This window comes from Camponotus vicinus, unplaced genomic scaffold (genome assembly GCF_025532165.1).
Source record: "Camponotus vicinus isolate PSW18456_S1 unplaced genomic scaffold, iyCamVici1.0 SCAF_12, whole genome shotgun sequence".
NCBI classification, from domain to species: domain Eukaryota; kingdom Metazoa; phylum Arthropoda; class Insecta; order Hymenoptera; family Formicidae; genus Camponotus; species Camponotus vicinus.
In genome coordinates, this window is record NW_028141948.1 from 958,298 (window position 1) to 982,748 (window position 24,451).

General features: G+C 36.3%; 7 protein-coding genes, 1 long non-coding RNA gene and 1 pseudogene across 13 annotated transcripts; 7 read left to right on the top strand and 2 right to left on the bottom strand.

Annotated features, from left to right (window-relative positions):
- The first annotated feature begins 14 nt into the window (after positions 1–14).
- Positions 15–5,823, top strand: LOC145962607 (uncharacterized). Of its 2 annotated transcripts, none has more exons than XM_083083814.1 (3): positions 15–149; positions 221–752; positions 5,803–5,823. In XM_083083814.1, exons 1-2 carry the CDS (start codon positions 39–41, stop codon positions 719–721), a joined length of 612 nt encoding a protein of 203 aa, XP_082939940.1. In that variant the 5' UTR covers positions 15–38; the 3' UTR covers positions 722–752; positions 5,803–5,823. The 2 variants fall into 2 exon arrangements, with proteins under 2 accessions (XP_082939940.1, XP_082939939.1); XM_083083813.1 differs by lacking the exon at positions 5,803–5,823 and adding an exon at positions 840–1,027.
- LOC145962617 (uncharacterized) lies at positions 178–6,270 on the bottom strand. The gene is made up of 4 exons (XR_014435890.1): positions 4,078–6,270; positions 2,782–3,205; positions 2,524–2,666; positions 178–691 (listed from the first exon to the last, which is right to left on the bottom strand). It is a non-coding gene; the product is annotated as an uncharacterized LOC145962617 (long non-coding RNA).
- Positions 2,357–4,014, top strand: LOC145962611 (uncharacterized). 2 transcript variants are annotated; one of them, XM_083083817.1, is made up of 3 exons: positions 2,357–2,691; positions 2,766–3,261; positions 3,371–4,014. In XM_083083817.1, the coding sequence occupies exons 1-2, from the start codon at positions 2,581–2,583 to the stop codon at positions 3,243–3,245; spliced, it is 591 nt and encodes a 196-aa protein (XP_082939943.1). In that variant the 5' UTR covers positions 2,357–2,580; the 3' UTR covers positions 3,246–3,261; positions 3,371–4,014. The 2 variants fall into 2 exon arrangements, with proteins under 2 accessions (XP_082939943.1, XP_082939942.1); XM_083083816.1 differs by having other exon boundaries at positions 2,375–2,691; positions 2,763–3,261.
- On the top strand, positions 4,438–5,529 carry LOC145962614 (uncharacterized; annotated as a pseudogene). Its single transcript, XR_014435889.1, has 2 exons — positions 4,438–4,953; positions 5,028–5,529. The product of XR_014435889.1 is annotated as an uncharacterized LOC145962614 (transcript).
- LOC145962610 (uncharacterized) lies at positions 5,918–8,075 on the top strand. Its single transcript, XM_083083815.1, has 3 exons — positions 5,918–6,736; positions 6,806–7,286; positions 7,383–8,075. The coding sequence occupies exons 1-2, from the start codon at positions 6,623–6,625 to the stop codon at positions 7,283–7,285; spliced, it is 594 nt and encodes a 197-aa protein (XP_082939941.1). The 5' UTR covers positions 5,918–6,622; the 3' UTR covers position 7,286; positions 7,383–8,075.
- Positions 8,076–8,178: 103 nt separating this feature from the next.
- LOC145962613 (uncharacterized) lies at positions 8,179–10,387 on the top strand. Of its 2 annotated transcripts, none has more exons than XM_083083822.1 (5): positions 8,179–8,318; positions 8,443–8,713; positions 8,834–8,935; positions 9,024–9,299; positions 10,175–10,387. In XM_083083822.1, the coding sequence occupies exons 1-3, from the start codon at positions 8,250–8,252 to the stop codon at positions 8,917–8,919; spliced, it is 426 nt and encodes a 141-aa protein (XP_082939948.1). In that variant the 5' UTR covers positions 8,179–8,249; the 3' UTR covers positions 8,920–8,935; positions 9,024–9,299; positions 10,175–10,387. The 2 variants fall into 2 exon arrangements, with proteins under 2 accessions (XP_082939948.1, XP_082939947.1); XM_083083821.1 differs by having other exon boundaries at positions 8,187–8,327; positions 10,175–10,386.
- Positions 9,001–13,581, bottom strand: LOC145962606 (transmembrane protein 179). Its single transcript, XM_083083812.1, has 2 exons — positions 13,181–13,581; positions 9,001–13,110 (listed from the first exon to the last, which is right to left on the bottom strand). Exons 1-2 carry the CDS (start codon positions 13,288–13,290, stop codon positions 12,552–12,554), a joined length of 669 nt encoding a protein of 222 aa, XP_082939938.1. The 5' UTR covers positions 13,291–13,581; the 3' UTR covers positions 9,001–12,551.
- Positions 9,697–11,296, top strand: LOC145962612 (uncharacterized). Of its 2 annotated transcripts, none has more exons than XM_083083818.1 (3): positions 9,697–9,962; positions 10,371–10,513; positions 10,593–11,296. In XM_083083818.1, the coding sequence occupies exons 2-3, from the start codon at positions 10,394–10,396 to the stop codon at positions 11,061–11,063; spliced, it is 591 nt and encodes a 196-aa protein (XP_082939944.1). In that variant the 5' UTR covers positions 9,697–9,962; positions 10,371–10,393; the 3' UTR covers positions 11,064–11,296. The 2 variants fall into 2 exon arrangements, with proteins under 2 accessions (XP_082939944.1, XP_082939946.1); XM_083083820.1 differs by having other exon boundaries at positions 10,376–10,513.
- Positions 13,582–14,272: 691 nt separating the features above from the next.
- Atg2 (Autophagy-related 2) lies at positions 14,273–24,392 on the top strand. The gene is made up of 16 exons (XM_083083825.1): positions 14,273–14,894; positions 15,836–16,148; positions 16,261–16,571; positions 16,670–16,852; positions 16,978–17,202; positions 17,280–17,755; positions 17,844–18,143; positions 18,333–18,450; positions 18,559–18,659; positions 18,729–19,229; positions 19,306–19,584; positions 19,641–21,401; positions 21,500–22,264; positions 22,330–22,604; positions 22,871–23,172; positions 23,477–24,392. Exons 1-16 carry the CDS (start codon positions 14,733–14,735, stop codon positions 23,711–23,713), a joined length of 6,309 nt encoding a protein of 2,102 aa, XP_082939951.1. The 5' UTR covers positions 14,273–14,732; the 3' UTR covers positions 23,714–24,392.
- Positions 24,393–24,451: the final 59 nt, after the last annotated feature.

Sequence of the window (24,451 nt, forward strand, 5' to 3'; positions counted from 1 at the left end):
AGTATCGTTCATCGGCTCAGTTTCGTTTAATAACAAAAATGAAGTGCTTATATATCAGTATTGTGCTTCTTATGTACAACTATATGATGATATTCGGTCAGCTTCGTTTCCACGACGAATCATCTTATATCAACGTCGACAATGGCACGGTATAATAAAAATATTAATATAAAAATTTGCGAAAAGAATTATACACTTTTCTTTATTCGTTTTTATGCAGGGGATAACGGAACGTATACCTTGGTCGTCGAGGGATTCGTACGAAGAACATCATTGTCCGAAAAACATGTCTCTTTATTCGGTTGACGATGCAATGGACGTCTGGAGATGCGAGTGTAAACGAGGATTCTTGTATTTCCCGTTGGACAATTCCTGCTACGAGGCTTACAAACAAGGTCCTTGTTCATCTAAGAATTATCTCGTTCTTCTCGAGAACGAAACAGTGGCACGTTGCGTGGAGAATCCTTGCTTGGAAGACGGCATGGTGCCGTACAATGGTACGTGTTATCATCTCAAAACTATAGGCGGCCCTTGTAGTAGAGGCAGTCCCATTGAAACATTGGACGTGGACGAAACAACCTTCCAACTGATATGTATGCCACTTCCTTATTTGGGGCCCTCTATCGTCAGTGCTTATCCCTCTTTCATCAATACTCCCATAAAAAATTGTCCATCGGGTAGTCGTAGAAGCCTAAAGAGCGGAACGTGCATAAAAGTATAAGCACATCACAATTGAATCACGTCAAATTGGAGTGAGTACATTGGTTTTAATCAAATATTTTTCTATCTCATATATATATATATATAATATATATTTTTTCTTTTTATGTTATAAATAGATACTAGACTATGGAATCTCTCAAACTAACAGCTAAAAAGTTACACAGTTTGACTTTACTCCAAGATAAATGATAGAACTTTTTAAGGATAATTTAAATCTCGGCTTAATTAAATCTATCATAAGAATAATTTTTAGCTTCTATAAATTTAAGTGCACAAATCGAAGTAATAAATTGCAAAACTAGAAGACACAAATTGAAGATAGATGAATAATCTCCTTCCACGTCACGGCCTTCCTCTCCTCTCTCCAGGGACAATCCAAATCACACACTTTTTGTAAGTATATGATATAATGTATAAAAGCTTTTACTTTTCTCAATACTCGAGTATTACAAGATATTCTAACAAGATGTTGGATTCAGCGATATATTGTATATAGTGCATACACACGGCTAGGTCGAGCAAATTTTTAATAAGCTTATTAAATAATTTGGGCATCAGTTATAGAAAGATAATATTTAACATCTTGTCGATACCAGATTAAAAAAATACGGATTATATTAAATATAAATTTTATTTAAAAAGAAAAACTACGTTTGAGTATTCGTCTAAGTCACACCTTGATGCAAGCGATTTAATTATTTTGAATCGTGATTCAAAATAATTACGCCGAAATCGGCGTTCTCACGAGTTATACGTATAGATGCTTACATAAAGACGCACTAGTATTAGAAGAACTGGTAGGAAGAGCATTATTCAAGTCGGTATAATCTTTCATATTCTTTTGTTTGATAGTGGTTAGCCTTGAAACATCATAGGTGTATTACTTCGACTCAGTATAATTATTTAAGAGAATTTTAAAACATATTTCTATATATATTCAAATTCACATCTCACGCTTGTCATGCGCGCAGTACTTTCTTTTCTATCGGAAAATAGGATATTATTGCCAAGAACATTGTAAGAAATTATCATACTATGTTTGAATATTCGTCTGCATTAAATCTTGATGTGAATCGCGCCAATTAGTACAAACCTGTGATACACAAATTAGTATATAAATTAATATATAATTAGTATATAATAGTATATAGCCAAAGAGTTACACAAGTGACTTTACTCTAGCATATAAATGATGGAACTTTTTAAGGAATTTAAATCTCAGCTTAAATATATCAAGAGAGTAATTTTTAGCTTCTATAAATATTTAAGTGCACATATATCGAAGTAACAACTTGAAGATAGACGAGTGATCCTCTTTCTTCATCGTCTTCTTTCCTCCTGAACAATTCCAATCACACTTTTTTGTAATTATGTGATTACAATTAATAAAAGCTTTTACTTTCTCCTATACTCGAGTATTACAGGGTATTCTATGTTTGATTTAGCATTGTAGTTAAACATTATAGTGCGTTCATGTGATTACGTCGATAAAAATTCTTAATAAGCTTACTAAATAGTTTGGATTTCAAAAATATAAAAAGATAATATTTATATCTCGTAAAAATGAAGAAGGTCAAAATTTCAACTTTAGAAAGATAATATTTTACATCGTCAATAAATCTATAAAAAAATTATTTATATTTCAGTGTTAATTATGTCCTCTTGGTACGAGGGATTTCCTCATCTTGAATCGTGAAAATTTCCGAGAAGCGTATCTTTCCGATAAATTCCTCTCCCCACTTTTCCCTCTACTGTTTCTGTATATATACGTAATATAATGCTAAACGGATTAAAACGTACATCTTTATGCAATCTTCTTAATACCATTTATCGGCTCAGTTTCGTTCAGTAATAGAAATGAAGTGCTATATCGGTATTGTGCTTTTTGCGTACAATTATATGATGATATCCAGCCAGGTTCTTTCCGATGATGAAGAAACATCCTATATCGGCATCAACAATGGGACGGTAATAAAAGTATTAATATAAAAATTTTAGAAGAGAATTAAACATTTCCTTATATATTCATTTTTATGCAGAAGATAACGGAATGTGTACCTGTGTCGTCGATGAATTCGTACGTAAAACATCGTTGTCCGAAAAACATGAGACTTTATCCAGTTGATATAGGAATAGACGTCTGGATATGCGATTGTAAACGAGGATTCTTGTATTTTCCATTGACCGATTCCTGCTACGAGCCCTACAGACAAGGTCCTTGTTCATCTCAGAATTACCTCGTTCTTCTCAAGAACGAAACAATGCCATGTTGTGTGAAGAATCGTTGCTTGCAAGACGGCTTGGTGCCGTACAATGATGCGTGTTATCCTCTCCAAACCATCCCTTGTAAACCCTATTTATTGAAACTGGACGTAACGATCTTTCAACTGAAATGTATGCTATTTCTTCCGCATGTTCCGGGTCTCATTAGTTTCTTTGATGATTTTCCCTCAAGATATTGTCCATTGGGTAGTCGTAGAAGCTTAAAGAGCGAAGCGTGCATAAAAGTACGTCACAATTGAATCACGTCAAATTGGAGTAAGTTCATTGGTTTTAATCAAATATTTTTCTATCTCATATATATATATATATATATATATATATATATATATATATTATATATCTTTTCTTTTTATGTTATATATAGATATCAGACTATGGAATCTCTCAAACAGCTAAAGAGTTACACAGTTTGATGATTTCACTCCAACATAAATAATGGAACTTTTTAAGGAGAAATTAAATCTCGGCTTAAATCTATCATAAGAATCATTTTTAACTTCTATAAACGATTTAAGTGCATGGATCGAATAAACTGCAAAACTGGAAGACAACTTGAAGATAGATGAGTGATTCCCCTGTAGGTCACGGCTTTCCTCTGCCCCCCCCCCCCCCCCCCCCCCACGGACAATCCAAATCACATACTTTTTTGTAAATATATGATATAATACATTAAAGCTTTTACTTTTCTTAATATTCAAGTATTACAAGATTTTCTATATTTGATTCTGCGAAATATTGTATATAGTGCGTTCACATGGCTAAGTCGAGCAGATACTTTTAATAAGCTTATTAATTAATTTGGACTTTAATTATAGAAAGATAATATTTTACATCTCGTCGATCGTCGATAGATTAAAAAATATGGATTATATTAAATATAAGTTATATTTAAAAAGAAAAACTATTTACATTTCAGTATTTGTCTAAGTCACCTTGATGCAAGGGATTTAATTATGGCACTTGTAATATTTTGAATCGTGCTTCCAAGAAGTGTATGTTTCCCAAGAATTTCTGTTCATTTTCTGTTCCTGTATGTAAATATTAAATAGCTTTTTTACGAGTTATACGTACAGATGCTTACATAAAGACGCACTGGTATAGGAAGAGGATTATTGCTCAAGTTGGTATATTCCTTCATTTTCTTTTGTTTGATAGTGGCCTTGAAACATCATAGGTGCGTTACTTCGACTCAGTATAATTATTTAAAAGAATCTTAAAGCATATTTCATTCAAGTTCACATCTCACGCGCGCAGTACCTTCTTTTTCTATCAAAAAATAGGATATTATTGCCAAAAACATTGTAAAAAATTATCATATTATGTTTGCATATCCGTCTGCATTAAATCTCGATGTAAATCGCGCCAACTAGAGCGCTTGTGATATCCCAGCAAACACAGAATATTGTAGCAACATTGCTGCAATGTTGTAATATTGCCGCAATGTTGCCGTAATATTCTGTGTTTGCTGGGATATAATTTAGTATAAATTTATTTTTACTTATATCGCATTAATAGTCATTTAGATAACTTGATAAGCTAACTTTTAAGGGGGAATTTTCCTCGGAGTATATGTATATATGTATATTTCGTTCTCTTTTTTTCTAGTTTATTATCGAAGAAGATTTGAAATAAATATCAAAACGCTTATGCGCGTTATGACGTTTATGATATCTTCATGCGCGAATGTTTTTTAAATATCATTAATGACAAATGTGCAATTAGCTCTGATTGATCTTTGCACTTGTATCGCGAAATTTTATATCACGAGTAGCCTTTTTATTTACGAATATCTGTATTTTTTCAGCAGCGCAGATTTATCCAACAGCAGAAATGAAGTGCTTATATATCGGTATTGTCTTTGTTACGTACATTTATATGATGATACCCGGCTAGGATCTGGCATTTCCGATTGATGAAGAGATCCTCGTCAGCGGCGACAATTTTACGGTAATAAAAGTATTGATGTAAAAGTTCGCGAAGGAGAGTGGGCTGTACATCTTTCTTTACTTGTTTTCGCGCAGGTGATAATGGAAGAACATATACCCGTGTCGATACCTGACAGTTGTGCGAAAAACATCCTTTTTTATCCTCTTGACGGTGACGGTGTAAAAATCACCCGACGTACGATTGTAAACCACAATTCCTGTATTTCCCATTGAACGATTCTTGCTACGAGGCCTACAGGCAAGGTCGTTGTCTAAGAATCTGTCCATCTAAGAATTATTTCGTTCTTCCCGAGAACGAAACAGTGCCACGTTGCGTGGAGAATCTTTGCTTGGAGGACGGTATGGTACCGAGATGTATTATCTCCTCGAAGAAATGGGCCCGTACAAGCTCGTAGAAATGTTAAACATGAACGAAACACGACTTTCCAATTGAAATGTATGCCAATTTTTATGGTGTACGATGTCATCGATCATTTTCCCTCAAGAAAGTGTCCAATGGGTAGTCGTAGAAGTCTGGAGAAGTGTGCAGAAAAGTACAAGCACGTCACAATTCTTAATTGAGTGACGTCAAATTAGGGTGAGTACAATGGTTTTAATTAAATATCTTTCTGTCTCATAAATGTATATGTATATATATGTATGTGGGTGTGTGTGTATGCGCGCGCACACATATCCATACATATATACATACATGAGTGTATATATATATATATATATATATATATATATATATATATATATATATATATATATATGTGTGTGTGTGTGTGTGTGTGTGTGTGTGTGTGTGTGTGTGTGTGTGTGTGTGTGTGTGTGTGTATTTTTTTTTCTCTCTTTATGTGATAAATAGATACCAGACTATGGAATCTCTTCAACTAATAGCTAAAGAGTTACATGGCTTAATGACTCCACTCCAACATAAATGATAGAATTTTTAAGTAATTTAAATCTCGACTTAAATATATTATAAAAATTATGTTGAGCTTCTATAAACGATTTAAGTGCACAGATCGAAATAATAAACTGCAAAACTGGAAGAAAATTTGAAAATAGAGGAATGATTTCCTCACCTTATCATCTTCCTTTGTCCCGGACAAACTGAATCACTTTTTTGTAAATATATGATAGTAAAAGCTTTTAGTTTTCTCAATACTCGAGTATTATAGGATATTTTATGTTCGATTCAACGCGAAACATTGTATATAGTGCGTTCACATGGTTAAATCGAACAAATTCTTAATGAGAAACAAACGACAAATTTTTGCTGAATAGTTTGCACTTCCAAATAGAAAGATAATACTTTATATCGTCAATAGATCTATTAAAAATAATTACGTTTCAGTGTTAATTATGTCATCTTGGTACGAGAGATTTCATCATCTTCAATCGTGATTTCGAATCGTATTTTTCCGATGAATTCCTCTCGCTCTAATGTTCCTATACATATATATTTATTTATTTATGCTGACACGGATCAAAACATATGACATCTTTATGCGTGATGGTTTTTTAAATGATTATTAATAACAAATATATGCAATTCTCTGAGTAATTTTTGCATTTGTATCAACGTTTTATATAACAAGTAGCCTTTTCCCATTTATAAATATTTGTATTTTCAATCTACTTAGCACAGTTCGTGATCGGCACAGTTTCATTCAATAGCAGAAATGAAGTGCTTATATATCGGTATTGTGCTTCTTACGTACAACAATATGATAATATCCGGCCAGGTTCTTTCCGATGATGAAGAAACATCCTATATCAACATCGACAATGGCACGGTAATAAAAATATTAATATAAAAATTTGCGAAAAGAATTATACACTTTTCTTTATTCCTTTTTATGCAGGGGATAACGGAACGTATACCTTGGTCGTCGAGGCATTCGTACAAAGAACATCATTGTTCGGAAAACATGTCTCTTTATTTGGTTGACGATGCATTGGACATCTGGATGTGTGACTGTTACTCACCATTCTTGTATTTCCCATTGAACGATTCCTGCTACAAGGCCTATAGACAAGGTCCTTGTTCATCTAAAAATTACTTGGTTCTTCCCGAGAACGAAACAGTGGCACGTTGCGTGGAGAATCCTTGCTTGGAGGACGGCATGGTATCGTATAACGGCACGTGTTATCTTCTCGAAACACTAGGCCCTTGCGAGCCCGGAGAGATATTGGATGTGGACGAAATTACCTTCCAACTGAAATGTAGCGAAGGTATTATGCTATTTAGTTTTATCCATACGCGCACAAGTAATTGTCCACGTAGTAGTCGTAGAAGCCTGAAATTCGGAGTATGCAGAAAAGTACGAACACGTCACAATTAGAGTAAGTATAATAATTATAAAGTTTAATATAGTTATATTTAGTTTAAATAATTTTCCTGTCTCATGTATATATCTTTTCTTTTTATGTTATAAATAGATACCAGACTATGACATCTCTCAGATTAATAGCTAAAGAGTTATACGGTTTGGTGACTTCACTCCAACATAAATGATGGAATTTTTTAAGGAGTATTTAAATCTATCATAAAAATAATTTTTAGCTTTTATAAACGATTTAAGTGCACAGATCGAAGTAATAAACTGCAAAACTGAAAGACAACTTGAAGATATATGATCCCCTCCAGGTCACGGCCTTTCTCTGCTCCCCCTACGGACAATCCGAATCACACACTTTTTTGTAAATATATGATAATAAAAGCTTTTACTTTTCTCAATACTCCAGTAATACAAGATATTCTGTGTTCGATTCAGTGAAATATTGTATATCGTGCGTTCACACAACTTGGTCGAGCAAATTCTTTTAGTAAACTTATTAAATAATTTGGGCTTCAATTATAGAAAGATATAATACCTTACATCAATAGATCTATTTAAAAAAATTATTTACGTTTTAGTGTTAATTATGTTATCTTGATGCGAGAAATTTCATCATCTTCAATCGTGATTCCGAATCGTATTTTTTCCAAAAAATTCTTCTCCCCACCTCTCCTACTACTGCTCCTGTATATACTTAATGTACTGCTTTATGCGCTTTATGTACATCTTTATGCGCGATTATTTTTAAACAATAATTAACGATAAATAAATGGCTCTTTGATCTTTGCACTTATATCAAAGTTTTATATAACTAATAGCCTTTTCCTATTTATAAGTAAATGTATTTGTATTTATAAGTAAATGTATTTGTATTTTCAATCTTCTTAATACAGTTCATCGGCTCAGTTTCGTTTAATAACAGAAATGACGTGCTTATATATTGGTATTGCGCTTCTTGTATAACTATATGATGTTATCTGGTCAGATTCTTTCCGATAAAGAAGAAACATCCTATATCAGTATCGACAATGGGACGGTAATAAAAGTAATGATATAAAGTATTAAATAGTATTAAATAGTATTAAAAGTAATAAAAGTATTAATATAAAAATTCACTAAGAGAGTTATATACACTTCCTTATATACTCATTTTTATGCAGAGGATAACGGAATGCATGCTCATGTCGTCGATGGATTCGTACGAAGAACATCGTTGTCCGAAAAACATGGCTCCTTATCTGGATGAAAGGAACGTCTGGATGTGTGAGTGTAAACCAGGATTCTTGTATTTCCCATTGAACGATTCTTGCTACGAGGCCTACAGACAAGGTCCTTGTCCACCTAAGAGTTATTTCGCTCTTCCCGAGAACGAAACAACGCCACGTTTCGTGGAGAATCCTTGCTTGGAAGACGGCGTGGTGCCGTATTATGGTGTGTGTTTTCTTCTCAAATCAAAAGGCGGCCCTTGCATGCCCGATTAGATATTTGACGTGAACATAATAACCTTCCAATTGGAATGTTTTCAAATTCGTATCTACAATGAAATCGTAGAAACGAATTTTACCTCAAGAAATTGTCCATTGGGTAGTCGTAGAAGCCTAAAGCTCGAAGCGTGCAGAAAAGTACGTTACAATTGAATCACGTCAAATTGGAGTAAGTTCATTGGTTTTAATCAAATATTTTTTTCTCATATATATCTTTCTATTCTTATAAATATCTTTTCTTTTTATGTTATAAATAGATACCAGACTATGGAATCTCTCAAACTAACAGCTAAAGAGTTACACAGTTTGACGACTTCCAAGATAAATGATAGAACTTTTTAAGGACAATTTAAATCTCAGCTTAAATCTATCATAAGAATAATTTTTAGCTTCTATAAACGATTTAAGTGCACAGATCGAAGTAATAAACTGCAAAACTGGAAGACAACTTGGAGATAGATGAGTGATCTCTCTTTCGATGTCACGGTCTTTTTCTCTTTCCCCCACGGACGATCCGAATCACACACTTTTTTGTAAATATATGATAATAAAAGTTTTTACTTTTCTCATTACTCAAGTATTACAAGATATTTTATGTTTGATTCAGCGAAATATTGTATACAGTGCGTTCACGCGGCTCGAGCAAATTCTTAGTAAGCTTATTAAATAATTTGGATTTCAATTATAGAAAGATAATATTTTACATCTCGTCGATATGAAATTAAAAAATATGAATTATATTAAATATAATATTATATTAAATATTATATTAAAAAAATTATTTACGTTTCAATATTGATCTAAGTCATACTTTGATGTGGTTTGATTATTTTGAATCGTGATTTCAAGAAGTATATTATTCCCAAGAATTGCTCTTTCTTTACTGTTCTTATATGTAAATATTAAATGGCTTTCTTATGAGTTATACGTACAGCTGCTTACATAAAGACGCACTGGTATTAAAAGAACTGGTATAGGAAGAGGAATATCGCTCAAGTCGGCACACTCTTTCATTTTCTTTTGTGTAATAGTGGTTAGCCTTGAAACATCATAGCTGTGTTACTTCGGCTCAGTATAATTATTTAAGAGAATCTTAAAACACCTCTTTCAAATTCACATCTCATTCTCACGCTTGTCACGCGCGCAGTACCTTCTATTTCTATCGGAAACTAGGATATATTATTGTCAAGAACATTGTAAGAAATTATCATATTATTTACATATTCGCCTGCATTAAATCTCGATGTGAAATGCGCCAATTAGAGCTAACTTGTGATACATAAATTAGTATATAAATTTATTTGTACTCATATATATCTCATTAATAGTCATTTAGATAACTTTTGATAGTTTATAATGGGTATTTTCCTTTGAGTATATATATATGTGTTTCGTTCTTTTTTTCTAGTTTATCATCGAAGAAGATCAGAAACGTTTGTGCGCGCCGTTCATATCTTTATGCGTTAACGATTTTTAAATAATCATTAGCAGCAAATATTTATGCGCAATTAGCTCTGATTGACCTTTGCACTTGCATTGCGAAGTTTTATATCGCCAGTAGCTTTTCAACTTTTCATTTACAAATATCTGTATTTTCTTGGCAGTACAGATTCGTCCAATAGGAAAAATGAAGTGCTTATACATCGGTATTGTTCTTTTTACGTACAATTATATGATGATACCCGGCCAGGAGCTGACATTTCCGATTGATGAAGAGATATCCCACGTCAGCGGCGGCAATTCCACGGTAACAAAAATATTGGTGTAAAAAGTTCATGCAGAAGAGTGGGCTGTATATCTTTCTTTACATACTCGTTTTCTTGCAGGTGATAACGGAACGTATACCCGTGTCGATACCGGACAGTTGCCCGAAGAACATGCTTCTTTATCCGGGTGACGGTGTAAAAAGCACCTGGGTGTGCGATTGTAAACCACGATTCTTGTATTTTCCGTTGAACGATTCCTGTCATGAGGCCTACAGACAAGGTCCTTGTCCATCTGAGAATTACGTCGTTCTTCCCGAGGACGAAGCAGTGCCACGTTGCGTGGAGAATCCTTGCTTGGAAGACGGCGTGGTGCCGTACAATGGTACGTGTTATCCTCTCAAAACCGCAGGCGGTCCTTGCGCGCCCAATGGGACAATAAGTGTGAACGAAACTACCTTCAAACTGGAATGTATGCCAATTGACGTCTCGCCCTTTGTGATAATCGAAGTTCCTAAAAGAACCAAATGTCCACCAGGTAGTCGTAGAAGCATGCTCGGAGTATGCAAAAAAATACAAAGACAAATACAATAATTTTTAATCGAGTCTCGTCGCAATTTCGATCATTTATTTATATTTGATCTTTTTTATGTATGATTTGTAACGTGCAAGATATATTTGCAATATTTATATATTGAAATTTTTCAGGATTAGATATAACATTAGCTTAGGTCAGGATATAATTTTGATATATTACATTGCAGTTTTTATATATGTAATTATAATTCATATGTAATATAAATATATTTAAATATTTTTTAAATATATATTAATATAATTTTTTAAAATTTAGGCTCCTGTAACAACTGTATATCTCTTTCAAATTATATATTCAAACAATAATCCAATGACTTCATGCATTATATATAAATAGAATCAGAATAATATAAAGAGAAATATATAAAATAAGCAGGTATATACATTAACTTTTGTTACTTATTATATTATACTATGACTATGTTTCTATTTGTTCATTACAAATAGGAATACTTATACATTGTAATATATACATTATTAACATCTATTTTTATACAAATCTTATATATCTAAAGTTATAGAAAATCGAAACTTTGAACAATATATGATGCAATACTACTAAAGAATTTATAAGAGAAAAACGGGCTAATGAGAACCAAGCATAAAAAAGCAGTACGAATAAATATCTTTGTAAAAAATCCTTAATTAAATTTTGATTCCATTTTGGACCATCTTAAATAATTGTTTACAGAATTACTTGTGTCACACATAGAAATAGTACAAAAGTGAGTAGTAAACGAATACATTTTATAAAAACCATGTGGAATCATCTTTGATGTTCATGCAATCCAGCACGATTTAAACAAAATGTGAACAAGACGAGTCCTTCAATCAGTTCCATCAAGGAATTTCACTGAGCCAACAATAAGATATTACAAAAATGTCACACATTAAGCTAAAGAAATAATATTTTCAAGTATAAAACACAGATTCTTAATAATATCATGTATTTACTATTCATTCTTGTATTATATCTATATATGATACAAATAAATTTTTCAACAATTATTGAAAATATTCTAGACAAGAAACTGAAATATTTAATTAAAAGATTTTTTATGAAGATACTTATTCGCGTTTTCTGCACCTGGTTCTCGTTTTTCTCCTTGTGTTTTATATTAAAGTCTTGTTTTAACTCTTATTATTTCATTGAAGAATACTTGTTCAATCGAAATAAGATTGTAATCTCTGCTTGTATATTTTAAAAATATTATGCTGTACATATATATATCTTGACCTTTCAATAAAAAGAATTTAACCTACTTTTTGCAAAACTAATCGATTCTGCATCAGTTTGTTTATAGAATAATATCCATTATATTAATATATTATTTCACTTGCATTAACTCTGTGCGTTTGAAAATTAATAAAAAATTACTATATGTTGTAACTGTTTATATAAATGTGTTATTTATCCTTGAGAATTAACAAACATATATTCTCAAACATATTACCCCTGAGAAACGAAAACTAGGCTACCGAATTTTAACTCGGTTCCTGCTCCTGAGTGCCGCTTGTAGTGGCTTCTATCAATTTTTGTCTCTCTCTATACATAGAGACCTTCATGTTCTCCAACTGATGATATCGTAACATTTTTAAGACAGCGAAAACCGACAAACCGACCCAAATCGATAGACTGCTCCAGATGCCAAACTGTGCAGCACCGAGCTCGATATGAAAGCCAGATGTATCGATACCATCAGCCTTGTCAATATCATTTCCAGCAGCCAGCTCACAAGATGGGAATCTCTTTGTCATACATTGACACCACGTCATAAAGCCTAAAGTAACGATAATTGCCGCGACCAGGGTGATGGTAGTGAGGATGATTGACGTGACGACGTCCACAAACGCGGAAAGAAACGAACTGTCCTCACTGCGATACATGAGCAAGGACAGTCGATAGATCTGCATCGCCGATGTTATGAGGAGTATCAGGCCCACGAATATCGTATAATTGCAGTACGCCTGTGATGCCCAGTTCACCACGAACTGGCCATCCGACTCCTGCCAGATTCCAGTCGAAAACAGGAGACAGTGTCCTCTGCAAGAAGAAAAAAATTTTAGTACATGATAGTTTGGCGTCAATTGGAAAATACATCTCTCATCTTTACCTAAACTCATCCTGGTGCAAGCTCATAGGCACGATGATGCAGATGGACAAGATGAGAGCTACGACGTAGCCTGCTATCTGACTGAGCAACAAGATATTTGTCAGTGCCATATTTCAGAACAAGGATTGTACGGTCGAGACGAGGATGTTTCTCACGGTCCAGGTGCACTGCCAAGATTCCGCAAGCAATTGTAACGAACCGTTATTAATTGGAATCCATGGATCCCGCTGTCCTCTCATTGACAGACGCTTGGAATCACTTTTAAATTGATAGAGATATATGATTCACTTGTCAAAATAATCGTCCATGGACATGCGCGAGGAATCACCCGCTGCAATCATAACAATGCGATGCGAGCGCCAGATAGTAGATATCAATGGGTGCTTTCCATTTTCTGACTCAAGTGTCATTACATTTCTCGGGCTGATTTCTAGCATGAATACAGGACTTTAAATAAACTCCCGTTTCCGCGCATGCGCGATATAATGATAGCAAAAGCCAATGGGAGCGTCCCGTTGACCACAGCCAATTATATCGATCCGTGCCTAGAGTAACTAGCAACGACTGACCAATCAGAGAGTTCTATTTTAAATTGGCCAATTGGCGACGTGGTCAATCGGGGGCCACCCGAAGCCAATCAGAACTCGCGCTGGTAGTCACAATTTTCACTTTTCGCCTATCTAATGTATTGCTTACACACTGCTTATTACCAGCGCGAGTTCTGATTGGCTTTCTGCTTTTCTGCCAAGATGTGAATGCGCCCTTATGGACACCTTGGTTTCGGCGGGATTTCGTAAAGGACAAATTAATATAATTTGTGTATATTATATTTTTTTCCTGTACGTTCTGAATTTTTCAAAAACTTCGAAATAAAAACGATTAAACAGGGGCCACACAAGAGGCCTCATTTTATAAAATTCAACTACTTCATCGCTTCTCGAGTCCGAGGAAAATCGGAAGATTTTTCATCACGAAAGATGATCTCTATTTCGTCCACAATTCGAGATTCATTTTTCCTAGGTAATTATAAATAGAAGACCGTGAAAATATTAATTCCTTTCCTTTCTTTTCATAGACTGGCTGAAGATTGTCGCGAAGAAGGATACGAATGAAAGGCAGGTGCCTCCAGGAGCGAACCCGAGCTCGCCGCTCGTTCATTCCAGGCCTTGTCGAGAGAAAGACTTCTTCTCGTGTCTCCCCATCAATTTGACTCCGATCGAGGTGGGGATACCACGCGACCGACGACGCACACGCGTGTGTGCAGTGCATCGCATCGCCATTGTTCGGTCGAGGGTATTATGTCAGGCGTCGCAGACGAGGGTGCGCGTGTCGAGGAGATGAGACTCGGTCGAGCGAATCGCCCGTTACGTTGCTAGAATACGTTCGTTGTTTAGCGGCGAGAGGAACGGAGACGATGCCCGGCGACAACGTGCCTGGCTCGACGACGACGAGATGATGATCCTCTATTTCGGACGCTAAACACGAGCGGAATTTTCCTCGGAGCAATAGACGACGCCTAACTTTCGGCGCGCGCGAAACTTCAACGTGCAAGATGTCTTGGCTCGGTTGGTCGGCGGACATCAAGAAGAGGGCCTGCAAATACCTGTTGCAACGTTACCTCGGTCATTTCCTTCACGATCTGTCGCTCGATCAGCTGACCGTCGATCTGTACAATGGCAAGGGTCAGGTCGACAATGTCTATCTCAATGTGCAGGTAGGTTAAGAGCAGGCGCTCTTTGTTGCCCTTTGTCTATCGCGCAAAGTTCCTTCCTTCCGTTAGCCAAGTTGTAAAGATAAGATTGCATTCGGTAAATATGGCACGCGTGTTAAACACTTTTACAGCGCCGCGATTATCTCGTGTTCGCACGTTGTCATTAAACAGCTGATCCGACGTAGTATTTAAAAGCCAATAAGAAACCATACGACGTCCAATGTTTTGATAAGTAAATGCAATTTCTGATGTTAGATATCACGATTTTTTAAAATATTAAATAATGATTTTATATAAAACAATTAATTAAACTATAGGCGTGTATGTGTGCAAATGTGATATATGTATGTGTAATGAATAAATATTATAGAAATTATGTACTTCTAATGAAATATTGAAATAATACATTTATTAAATGTGTAATTTCCTATCAAAAGTACTTATTTATATTATTAATAAATTTTGTTAATATAATTTTATTATATCTTTTAATTCTAATTACAGAAGCACTTACATTTTATATGAAACTGTTTATTTCTTTTCATTGTATAATAAATAGAAATTATATATTAATCTCATTTTAATATTTATCTTATTATTAATTATATTAATAACAATTTAGCACAAATACAATTGGTTGCATTCATATGTAAATTAATAAGACGCATCGAATCGTAGTGCTAGTCATTGTTAACGCTATATAATATTTTATGTGCTAATAAATGATAATTTATACAGACTATTATACTCGATAATACAATTGAGTAACTGTTTTCTTAATCAACAAATTATAGCGTGCCAATTTCTTACACTTCATAATGGCTGCTGATTGATTTGCAAACAATTTATTTTTTTTCTTTTGTTGATTTAATACTTGTAAAATACTGATGAAAACTATATTTGGTTTCTTTTTATAAAAGAATGAATATTTGTATTTTATCTAGGGCCTCAACGAAATGGGAGAGCAACAACATGTTCCATTGGAATTCGTTGATGGTTTTATATTGGAAATATCTCTTAGTATACCATGGTCGGCGTTACTTAGCCAAGCGAGTTATATGGAAGTAAAAGGTCTCAGATTTACGGTGCAACCGCGACAAAGAGTTGAGACCGGAACGTCGATGTTTGAGTCCATGTGGAGCTCCATGACGTCCAGTATGCAACTAGCACAGGAATGTTTGCAGCAAGAGGCAACCAATGCAGGAAATGCTCAGCCTTTAGAAGCAGTAGAACTGTTTGCGCAGACTATAGATTCAAGTAACATATCATTTTATTTCTATAAATGCAATATGTTTTATGCATTTATAATACAATTTGCGTACAATTATGTTTTTTAATCTGAAACTGAATTATTTTTCGTGCATTTCAGTTTTATCCAGGGTTAAAGTGAGATTCATCGATACTGTGATACGTTTGGAACACGTACCTTTGAATTCTTCCACGGGAGTGGCGGTCGAAATGTGGATACAGAATCTTGAATATTCAGATGAAGCTGGATTAGATCCTAGTAGTACGTCTCTGGATCCCGATGAATCTGCAAAGGGTTACGTCATTTCGGCATTCTCCACCAAGCGATTCTACATGGAAGGAGTGACTTTCCATACTGACGAGTTTCCGTCTCACGCGAGAACGTTTTCTAGAAGTCTAGTGGCAAGTACGTGCTCTACTCCCGATTCTAAAGTAAGTATAAACAAAGATCTAGTAAGTCGATATTACAAGTACGACTTCAAAAGAGATTTTCTCGGGATATAACTTTTTTTCTTTTCTTTGGGCAACAGAATTCGGACAGTTTGTTTATCTCCGCACAAATGTCTCCTACTCAGAGCATGCTGCACACTCCTCCAGAAGGAAATGCTGTTAACAACTCGAATGAATTAAATCCCATTATGTTTGCTAAGCTAGCGGGTAGACAAGAAATAAGATTAAAAATGAAACAAGGGGAAGGAATATCGGGACCAAAAGTAAATGAATTTTTATAAATTATTTCTAATCTCCTTTGATTCCAAGGCTATTCATAATGCTGTGTTTATCTCCAGTCTAGATTTCGTATATTTCTGTAAAATAAAGGAATGATTGTATTCTTTAGGTGGAACTAGAAATTATTCTGGGATCACTTACCTTGTTCTTGAGTCCCAGGCAGTTGCACGTTTTGTTAGAATTAGCGCATGGCCTAGCATCGCCGAATCTAGAAGACATGAGTAATGTCGTTCCAAGAAGATATGCGGAGAAACCTATGGCTAGTAGTGATTTCACTCGCATAGAACGTGAACTTATTCATCAGACGTATCCTATACAAGACTTCAAGACTACGGTAACGAGATTTATTAATGTATTTTTGCATAAATATAAGTGTTTTTTAATATAACATGTTGTGCATATATATTATAGGATTTACGATATGCTCAAGGATGGTCTACAGGATCCGTGGACGAGTCCGATAACGAAGATGAATTTTTACCGATGAAATTGCCGGGTTCTACATCGATGTGTGATTCGATTGTCAGTAATAGTTTCAGTATGGAGGGCAGCATATCGACTAGTAGCATCAGTTCGAAAAGCTCTGCGACGAACCTGCCAACGAGACATAATAGACAGAGACACAATATAGACAACGACACTTCCGCGGAAACTACTCAATTCCATATAAGGGTGTCTTCTGTCGCTCTAGTTTTGTTGCACGAAGATATACTGACGCCGTGCGTGGAACAACTCGGTCTAACTTCTAGTAGCATAAAACAAATGAAGAGTGCCGCGAAGGAATTTTTCAGACAATTGGGAACATTTGCAGTAGGCGGCTTTGGAAGTAAAGATTTCGATACAGCGTCAAAATCTCTCACAGATGCTTGTCGATTAAGTCATATCAGGTACATTAATCATTTACATTAATGATAAATTAATTTTAATTTATGTATAAACTTAAAATAAGAAAAGTAAAAAGTCAATTGGTTATAGATTACTGGCTGCACCGCTAGTGGTTGAAGGCAGTGAAAAAACTACTAGTCAGTACTCTGCGATATCGGGAAGCTTGACTCTAGCTAGTCTGGAAATTGTAGAGTGTTTGGTTGATTCCAACAATCCCAACTCGTACAGAGCATCAACAGAGTTTGTCGAGTTATTAGCGTTTACGAAGGAAAACGCGACTAATATTGGATTTTCCAATAAAATCGATTTTAAGATGCGATTTAAATATACGCAAAAGGCTGTCCGACATGCTCATATGACAAAATTTGCACATCCACGCACAGAAATCGAGTAAGTCATCTCACATTTATTTTTAAATAATGTTTAAATAACAATTTGAATACTTTACTTTATATTTTTTAAATGTTTTATAACTATCTAAAATTAATAAAAGAACTAATTATTTTTATTAATCGATGATATGCTGCAGTAATATTGCGAATAAATCACGTTAGTATTTTAAGCAATTTTATCTTCCAGTATTCAAATGGAACCTTGCAGAGGCGAAGTAGACATTACTATTGTAGATAGAATATCCGCTATACTTAATCCGCAGCCAATATGTACTTGCAATCCTGTAATAAATACTAGGGATGCTGTAAGTACATATTTTATGTATATTTTTGGAATCGTTCTTATATATTAGCCCTAATATCCTCTTATATATTTCAATTTGCGATATCAAGAGTCACAACATATCTTTCAGAATCAGCAGACATTATTTGATCAAGCTGTGGATAGTGCAACACTGCCAGATTCCAGAGTGGATATAAAAATTTCTTCATCGTCATGTATGATAAAGCTGAGGTACTATGTAAAATATCAAGTAATGAGTATTTCATGAATGCAACAAGCCTGATTTTTTTTGTTATGCAGATTTCCCGTCCCAGACTTGAGGCCATTGCACGATATGAGTCGTGCACCATGGTGGAAGAGATCCGTGAGACCCGATTACATGATAATGCAAATGACAGACGCTCAAGTTCATTCCACTATGGACAGCCGATCTCACTATCTAGCCAGGCATGAGTTGCAATGTCGCCGGTTAATGTTGTTATATATTGAAACTGAAGGCGACACGCCGATTGAGATCGGTTTAGCTACGGCTGACGAAAAGAACGATGCTGCATCGTGTCAGCAGGTCAGCGACGGCCTTGGTTGGGCGAGAGTGGTGATCATTGTGTATCCAGAACGCCTTGGTGCTCCATTAGAAGATAGTTCCGAGGAAGAACTCGAGAACGATAAAAGGATTTTGGACGATACCTTGGAGAAAACCCCGAAACATGCGCCTTCCCCGTTTACTTCTAGACGAATCATGCGCGAATCTGATACGCTTCATTCGAGATCTCACGAACATGGTGAAAAGAATGAGCAAGGGTTAGTGTTTTAAAATGTTTACAATAAATTAATATGTTTATAGATTTATAATTATTTTTTATTAATGTTCTAACAGCGACGGTGAGGAATTAATTATACCTGGCAGTCGACAAGAGATGTTGGAATTTATAGAAGAAGGTATACATGGCTCTAGATTGCAGTTGGAGATCAATCTACCTTGCGCTTCCGTCCAAATACCGTCTAAACGCATTTATGAACAACTCTATAATCGATTCAATACCGATCTATTCCTATGGGAGCCGTCAGCGCCTAGACCCAAATATACCACTCACATGGAAAGTCATATCAGCCTCGACTTGGCATCTACTCTGTTGCAGGAATCTGCTTATCCTAGGTAAATATTTCAATATTTCGGGAAAGTTTTGAAATATTTCTGAAAATTATTCGTAGATTCAGCATGTGCAAAAGCGGGATTCAATATAATTCCGATTCCGACTCGGATGAGGAAGGTATTTTCCATTCTGCGACGAACGAGAAAAATCGCAAGGATCATCAGCAGACACGAATGTCGAAGAAAGCTCAAAGCAAACTCGCAATGACTTTAAGCATCAATCAGGGTCTGCTATCAATGTACACTCCCGTACGCGATTCCATGCGTAACGTTATACCCGGACAACAAGGAGAGCTCATTGTTCGATTGGAGGATGCCACAATATTCTCCGTAACGGCGTACAAGGGAAATGTGAATCTGAGCTACGCTTGTGCCATGATGAAGAACATATCGCTCGATCATTGCGGTTTGACGACGAGCCCATCGCAAACACCACCGTTGAGGTGTATCAATAGTGTTACACCGCGACATTGCGAGAGAACAATATATCGCAGCGGCCCGGGCAGTAGCATGGCAGCGAATTCCAACGACAAGGACATGATGACAATCGCGGTGAGGATACAAGCAGCTCATCAAACGCACCGTATAAAGACGTTTCGTGTTGCGATAAGTATCAGCAATGCCACATTGAGACATCGAATGTGCAGCACCGCCACTACGTGGTTCACAGAGTTCTTAGACTGTTTAGATGTGGCGGATCATCCGGTCGCGGGTTACACACCGCCGGGTGTTTTAACCGAACTGCATTTGCATCTTTGGGATTGCGCGATCGACTACAGGCCACTTCATCTACCGTTGAGATCTATCGTGACTCTCGGCAATTTCAGCGTATCGAGCAATATCACAGCGCAGACTAACACATCGACATTGCGCTTCATCGCAGAAGACGTCGCGCTCTTTATATCGGACAGATTAATGCACGAAAAGTCAGTGGATATCAGGCGAGATTACGTGTGCGTGATGAATTTTGGTCTGTTTGAATTGTCGCTGCGCCTGAACGAGAGGATGTATGGTGGCGCGCCGCGCGTCGATCTCCGGGCGAGCAACAATGTGTTACATATACGTACGTGCTCGGATTCTGGTCGCGCTCTCATGCAATTGCTCACGTATGTTGCCAATGATGGCGATTTGCAGCAACAGCAGCAGCAACCGAGCAACAGCACGACTAGCCGCGGCAGCACCGAGAACATACCCAACACTGTGCCACCGGCATCCACGACGGGCGAGGAGAATCTTTTGGGTGTCGAAAGTATCAACACTCTAAGCAGAAGTCAGGTTGAGCGAGTCTATAGTCTGATGGAGGACGCGTTGGAAGAGACTGTGAAGGGAACGACGATAACGACTCAAAACGGGACTGAAAACGGGAAGACACCGATGACAGAGAATCGAGTTGAATTCTTTTTCCCCGATGAGTCGTGCGCTTTGCATGCTATAGAAACACGAACAAAGGTTTCGCAAGAATGTGGTAAAACAATCGTGTGCGGCGTAAACGACGACGACGACGATGACGACGAATTTTGTATCTTAGGAGAAGAGGCCGGTGCAGGAATATTACCGCGCTACGGAGTACCTGAAATTCGGTCATTGTGCCAAGAACCATTGAGGATAGTGGATAATCATTTTTCCGTGCCGGTCGGAAAAACCGATCTGTTACAGACTCCGCCAAATTATCCTGCACCAGTCCTGAAGTACACTCTCTGCGAGATGACTCTGATATGGCACATGTACGGCGGTAATGATTTTGATAGCTCCCAACCACAGTGCTCCGCGAAACACGTGACCATCAACGACAACGTTCGCAATAATATCGTGCATGGAAGGTATGAAAATTCAAAATTAAGATTAAGAGATTAAAAGAAATTTCTATAGAACTCTGCGAATATAAATTTCACTAACTCTCTCTCTTTTTATTTAATAGGAGTAGATCCGCTATAGGTGCAGTAGGCTTCAACAAATCTAGTTCGAACGAAATACACTTTGGCAGCGTGCCGAATTCGCCGCGCACAACGAGAAGCAACGAATCATTGATTGATTGGCATACGCTAGGCGGCTCGGGTCGACGGCACGACGTGCTGATGGAATTGCAATTGAGCAAGGTTCGCTTCCAACACGAGGTTTATCCTGAGAATACCCGGGAAGCATCTAGACAGGTGCTATTGGTGCACGAGATCGAAGTAAGGGATAGACTGGCGTCATCGCATATAAACAAATTCCTTTATCAGTACAGCAGCGAAGCGAAACCCAGGCAATCTCACTCCATTATGTTTACAATGAAGGCAGTTCACGTAAGGCCGGATCCCAGATTAAGTGCCCAAGAATGTTGTTTGAAACTTAGTCTACTGCCACTGCGACTGAACATAGACCAAGATAGCCTACTGTTCTTAATACAATTTTTTAACGAACTAGGCGGTGGATCGAAGCGAAGCCAAGAAAACTCTAGTACACCCAATAGCTCGCAATCCACCCCGGTATCGAATCAAGGAACACCTACACATCATCCGCCCATTATGAGCGTGAATGATGACGCATTGAAGAATGACACGATGATGAATATGTCGCAGAATAATATCATTGATCAGAATCTGTTGATACTTTTGGAAGACGAGCTGACATTCAGGGACAATAAAACCAAAACAAAGGCTGTCCATCAAGTCCACGACGATAGTCAGCCGATATATTTTAGGTATGTATCGAATTAGAATTATTATCATCAGGACAATTCATTCATAAAAATTATGTGCTATTTAGAAGCGTGGTATTCGGTCCGGAAGTTCTTATCAGATTGGATTACCATGGGAAACGTATGGATTTCACTCATGGACCGTTGGCAGGTTTGCTAATGGGTTTAGCAGAACTAAATTGCTCTGAATTAAGACTGAAAAGACTGTCGTACAGGCACGGATTACTAGGATATGATAAGCTTCTCACGTATCTAGCTTCAGAATGGTTGCAAGACATCAAGAAGAATCAACTTCCGAGTTTACTTGGCGGCGTAGGCCCGATGCATTCTGTGGTACAATTGTGTGAGTATATATATATGTATGATTTATAATTCTGATTCTTTGTGGAAATTAAATGCAGTATGAAAAGTTTCCTCATTTATAAAGTAATTTGTATAGTGTGACAAATTTATAAATACAAATAGATATATATAATTATAAATACAAATAGATTTATATATAATATATATATAAATCTATTTGTGTATTTATAATTTTATATATATACACACACATATACATACACACATACTTATAATTGATTGTATTTAATGGCACTGTTGTTATAGTTCAAGGCATACGCGATCTATTTTGGTTACCAATCGAACAGTATCAGAGAGATGGGAGAATTGTCCGTGGTTTACAGCGCGGGGCGAATAGCTTTACAACGTGTACCGCGATGGCTGCATTAGAATTGACATGCAGAATCGTGCAAGCGTTACAGACCACAGCTGAGACCGCATATGATATAGTTAGTCCCGGTCCCAGCGTGAGGTGCAAAAATAAGGGACAAAAAGGTCGTCGAAAGAGATACAGTCAGCCACTTGACATTCGAGAGGGAGTAGCTAACGCTTACACATTGGTAAAAGAGGTGAGACAATTCGGAAATTACATATGCATTACAAATACATAATAATATATAATATCTCTTATATATTTTAATCGATAAATTTTTATTCTATCTTATATCATAAACTTTTATTCTTACAAAAAAAGTACTTTCCACTTCTCATTTTTTTTTCACGTATTTATTCTTCATTTTCATATATTCTTTCTCTCCTTCACGCATCTTTCTAAATAAATCTATTTTATTTTAGCTATTTGCATTTTTGACTTCCTCTTTTCTATCTCTATAATATCCTGATTTATAATATCTATAATATTTGATTATTCAGGGTCTAGGCGAGACTGCGACTCAGTTGGTTCGGGTGGCGAGTGAGGAACACGAGCACAAGGGCACGGTCGGTGCGGTCGGCGGTGTACTGCGACAAATTCCGCCGACGGTCGTAAAACCGATTATCCTGGCCACAGAGGCGACCAGCAATGTGTTGGGCGGCATGCGATCGTCGTTGGTGCCCGATGCGCGCCGAGAGGCGGTACAGAAGTGGCGACAAAATTCCGATGCCAGTTAATCCCGGGTTATAAGAGGAAGACGGCTAAATCGGATCTCGTCAGTCAATTTCGCTCAAATAACGCTTTTTCTCGATTGCGGCTCTTTTCTCAGGCGGGCCGATTTACTTTTTATTATAACATATTCATGACACGTATAACAAAAGAAAATTCTAGATAAGAGTGCCATACGTTTTTGCGTTGCGTCTGGCGACATTGTGATTATAGCGATTTTATTCTCGCTTGATCTATATTGGGCCTCGATGGATCGACATGCGAGGAAACAATAGACCTAAAATGTAATTCATTGATGAAAGAGATAGGGAAGATGGGAGGAGTCGCCCCATTGGGTCCTAACTACGTGTGCTATACAATGTTAACGTAGTGATACCGGTTTAATTGATTTTCTTGTACATTACAGAAAAAGAGGTGCAGTACACTTGGAAAAAAAGTTACATCACTTAACTTGAAATTGTCGCTAATTTATTACAAAATGTACATATAAAAAAATGAAAAAAAAGAAAGATGCGACTTGTTATACTTATAGAATGTGAAAATAGTTACGTTCTATCGTGAAGGAATATGTTACAGCGCGCTATATTCCTTCTACATATATTTTTTGTTTTGATCATGTGAATGTTTTATACCAATGATATATGTATCGGAGGAGATTTTTATTAATAAAATTATATATAATAGAAATATATATTTATTTTCTATTTTTTTTTCTACAAATTATGTTTTAAAATAAGTGATCAGAA

Bases quoted from the DNA above. Each gene is read 5' to 3' on its own strand.
- LOC145962607 (XM_083083814.1), top strand. From the start codon at position 39: ATGAAGTGCTTATATATCAGTATTGTGCTTCTTATGTACAACTATATG. The intron at 150-220 runs GTATAATAAAAA...GTTTTTATGCAG, and splicing joins TCAACGTCGACAATGGCACG to GGGATAACGGAACGTATACC.
- LOC145962613 (XM_083083821.1), top strand. From the start codon at position 8,250: ATGATGTTATCTGGTCAGATTCTTTCCGATAAAGAAGAAACATCCTAT. The intron at 8,328-8,442 runs GTAATGATATAA...ATTTTTATGCAG, and splicing joins ACAATGGGACGGTAATAAAA to AGGATAACGGAATGCATGCT. The intron at 8,714-8,833 runs GTGTGTGTTTTC...ATGAAATCGTAG, and splicing joins CGGCGTGGTGCCGTATTATG to AAACGAATTTTACCTCAAGA.
- LOC145962606 (XM_083083812.1), bottom strand. From the start codon at position 13,290: ATGGCACTGACAAATATCTTGTTGCTCAGTCAGATAGCAGGCTACGTC. The intron at 13,111-13,180 runs GTAAAGATGAGA...TTCTTCTTGCAG, and splicing joins TTGCACCAGGATGAGTTTAG to AGGACACTGTCTCCTGTTTT.
- LOC145962610 (XM_083083815.1), top strand. From the start codon at position 6,623: ATGAAGTGCTTATATATCGGTATTGTGCTTCTTACGTACAACAATATG. The intron at 6,737-6,805 runs GTAATAAAAATA...CTTTTTATGCAG, and splicing joins TCAACATCGACAATGGCACG to GGGATAACGGAACGTATACC.
- LOC145962611 (XM_083083816.1), top strand. From the start codon at position 2,581: ATGAAGTGCTATATCGGTATTGTGCTTTTTGCGTACAATTATATGATG. The intron at 2,692-2,762 runs GTAATAAAAGTA...ATTTTTATGCAG, and splicing joins TCGGCATCAACAATGGGACG to AAGATAACGGAATGTGTACC.
- LOC145962612 (XM_083083818.1), top strand. From the start codon at position 10,394: ATGAAGTGCTTATACATCGGTATTGTTCTTTTTACGTACAATTATATG. The intron at 10,514-10,592 runs GTAACAAAAATA...GTTTTCTTGCAG, and splicing joins TCAGCGGCGGCAATTCCACG to GTGATAACGGAACGTATACC.
- Atg2 (XM_083083825.1), top strand. From the start codon at position 14,733: ATGTCTTGGCTCGGTTGGTCGGCGGACATCAAGAAGAGGGCCTGCAAA. The intron at 17,756-17,843 runs GTACATTAATCA...AATTGGTTATAG, and splicing joins TGTCGATTAAGTCATATCAG to ATTACTGGCTGCACCGCTAG. The intron at 18,144-18,332 runs GTAAGTCATCTC...TTTATCTTCCAG, and splicing joins CATCCACGCACAGAAATCGA to TATTCAAATGGAACCTTGCA.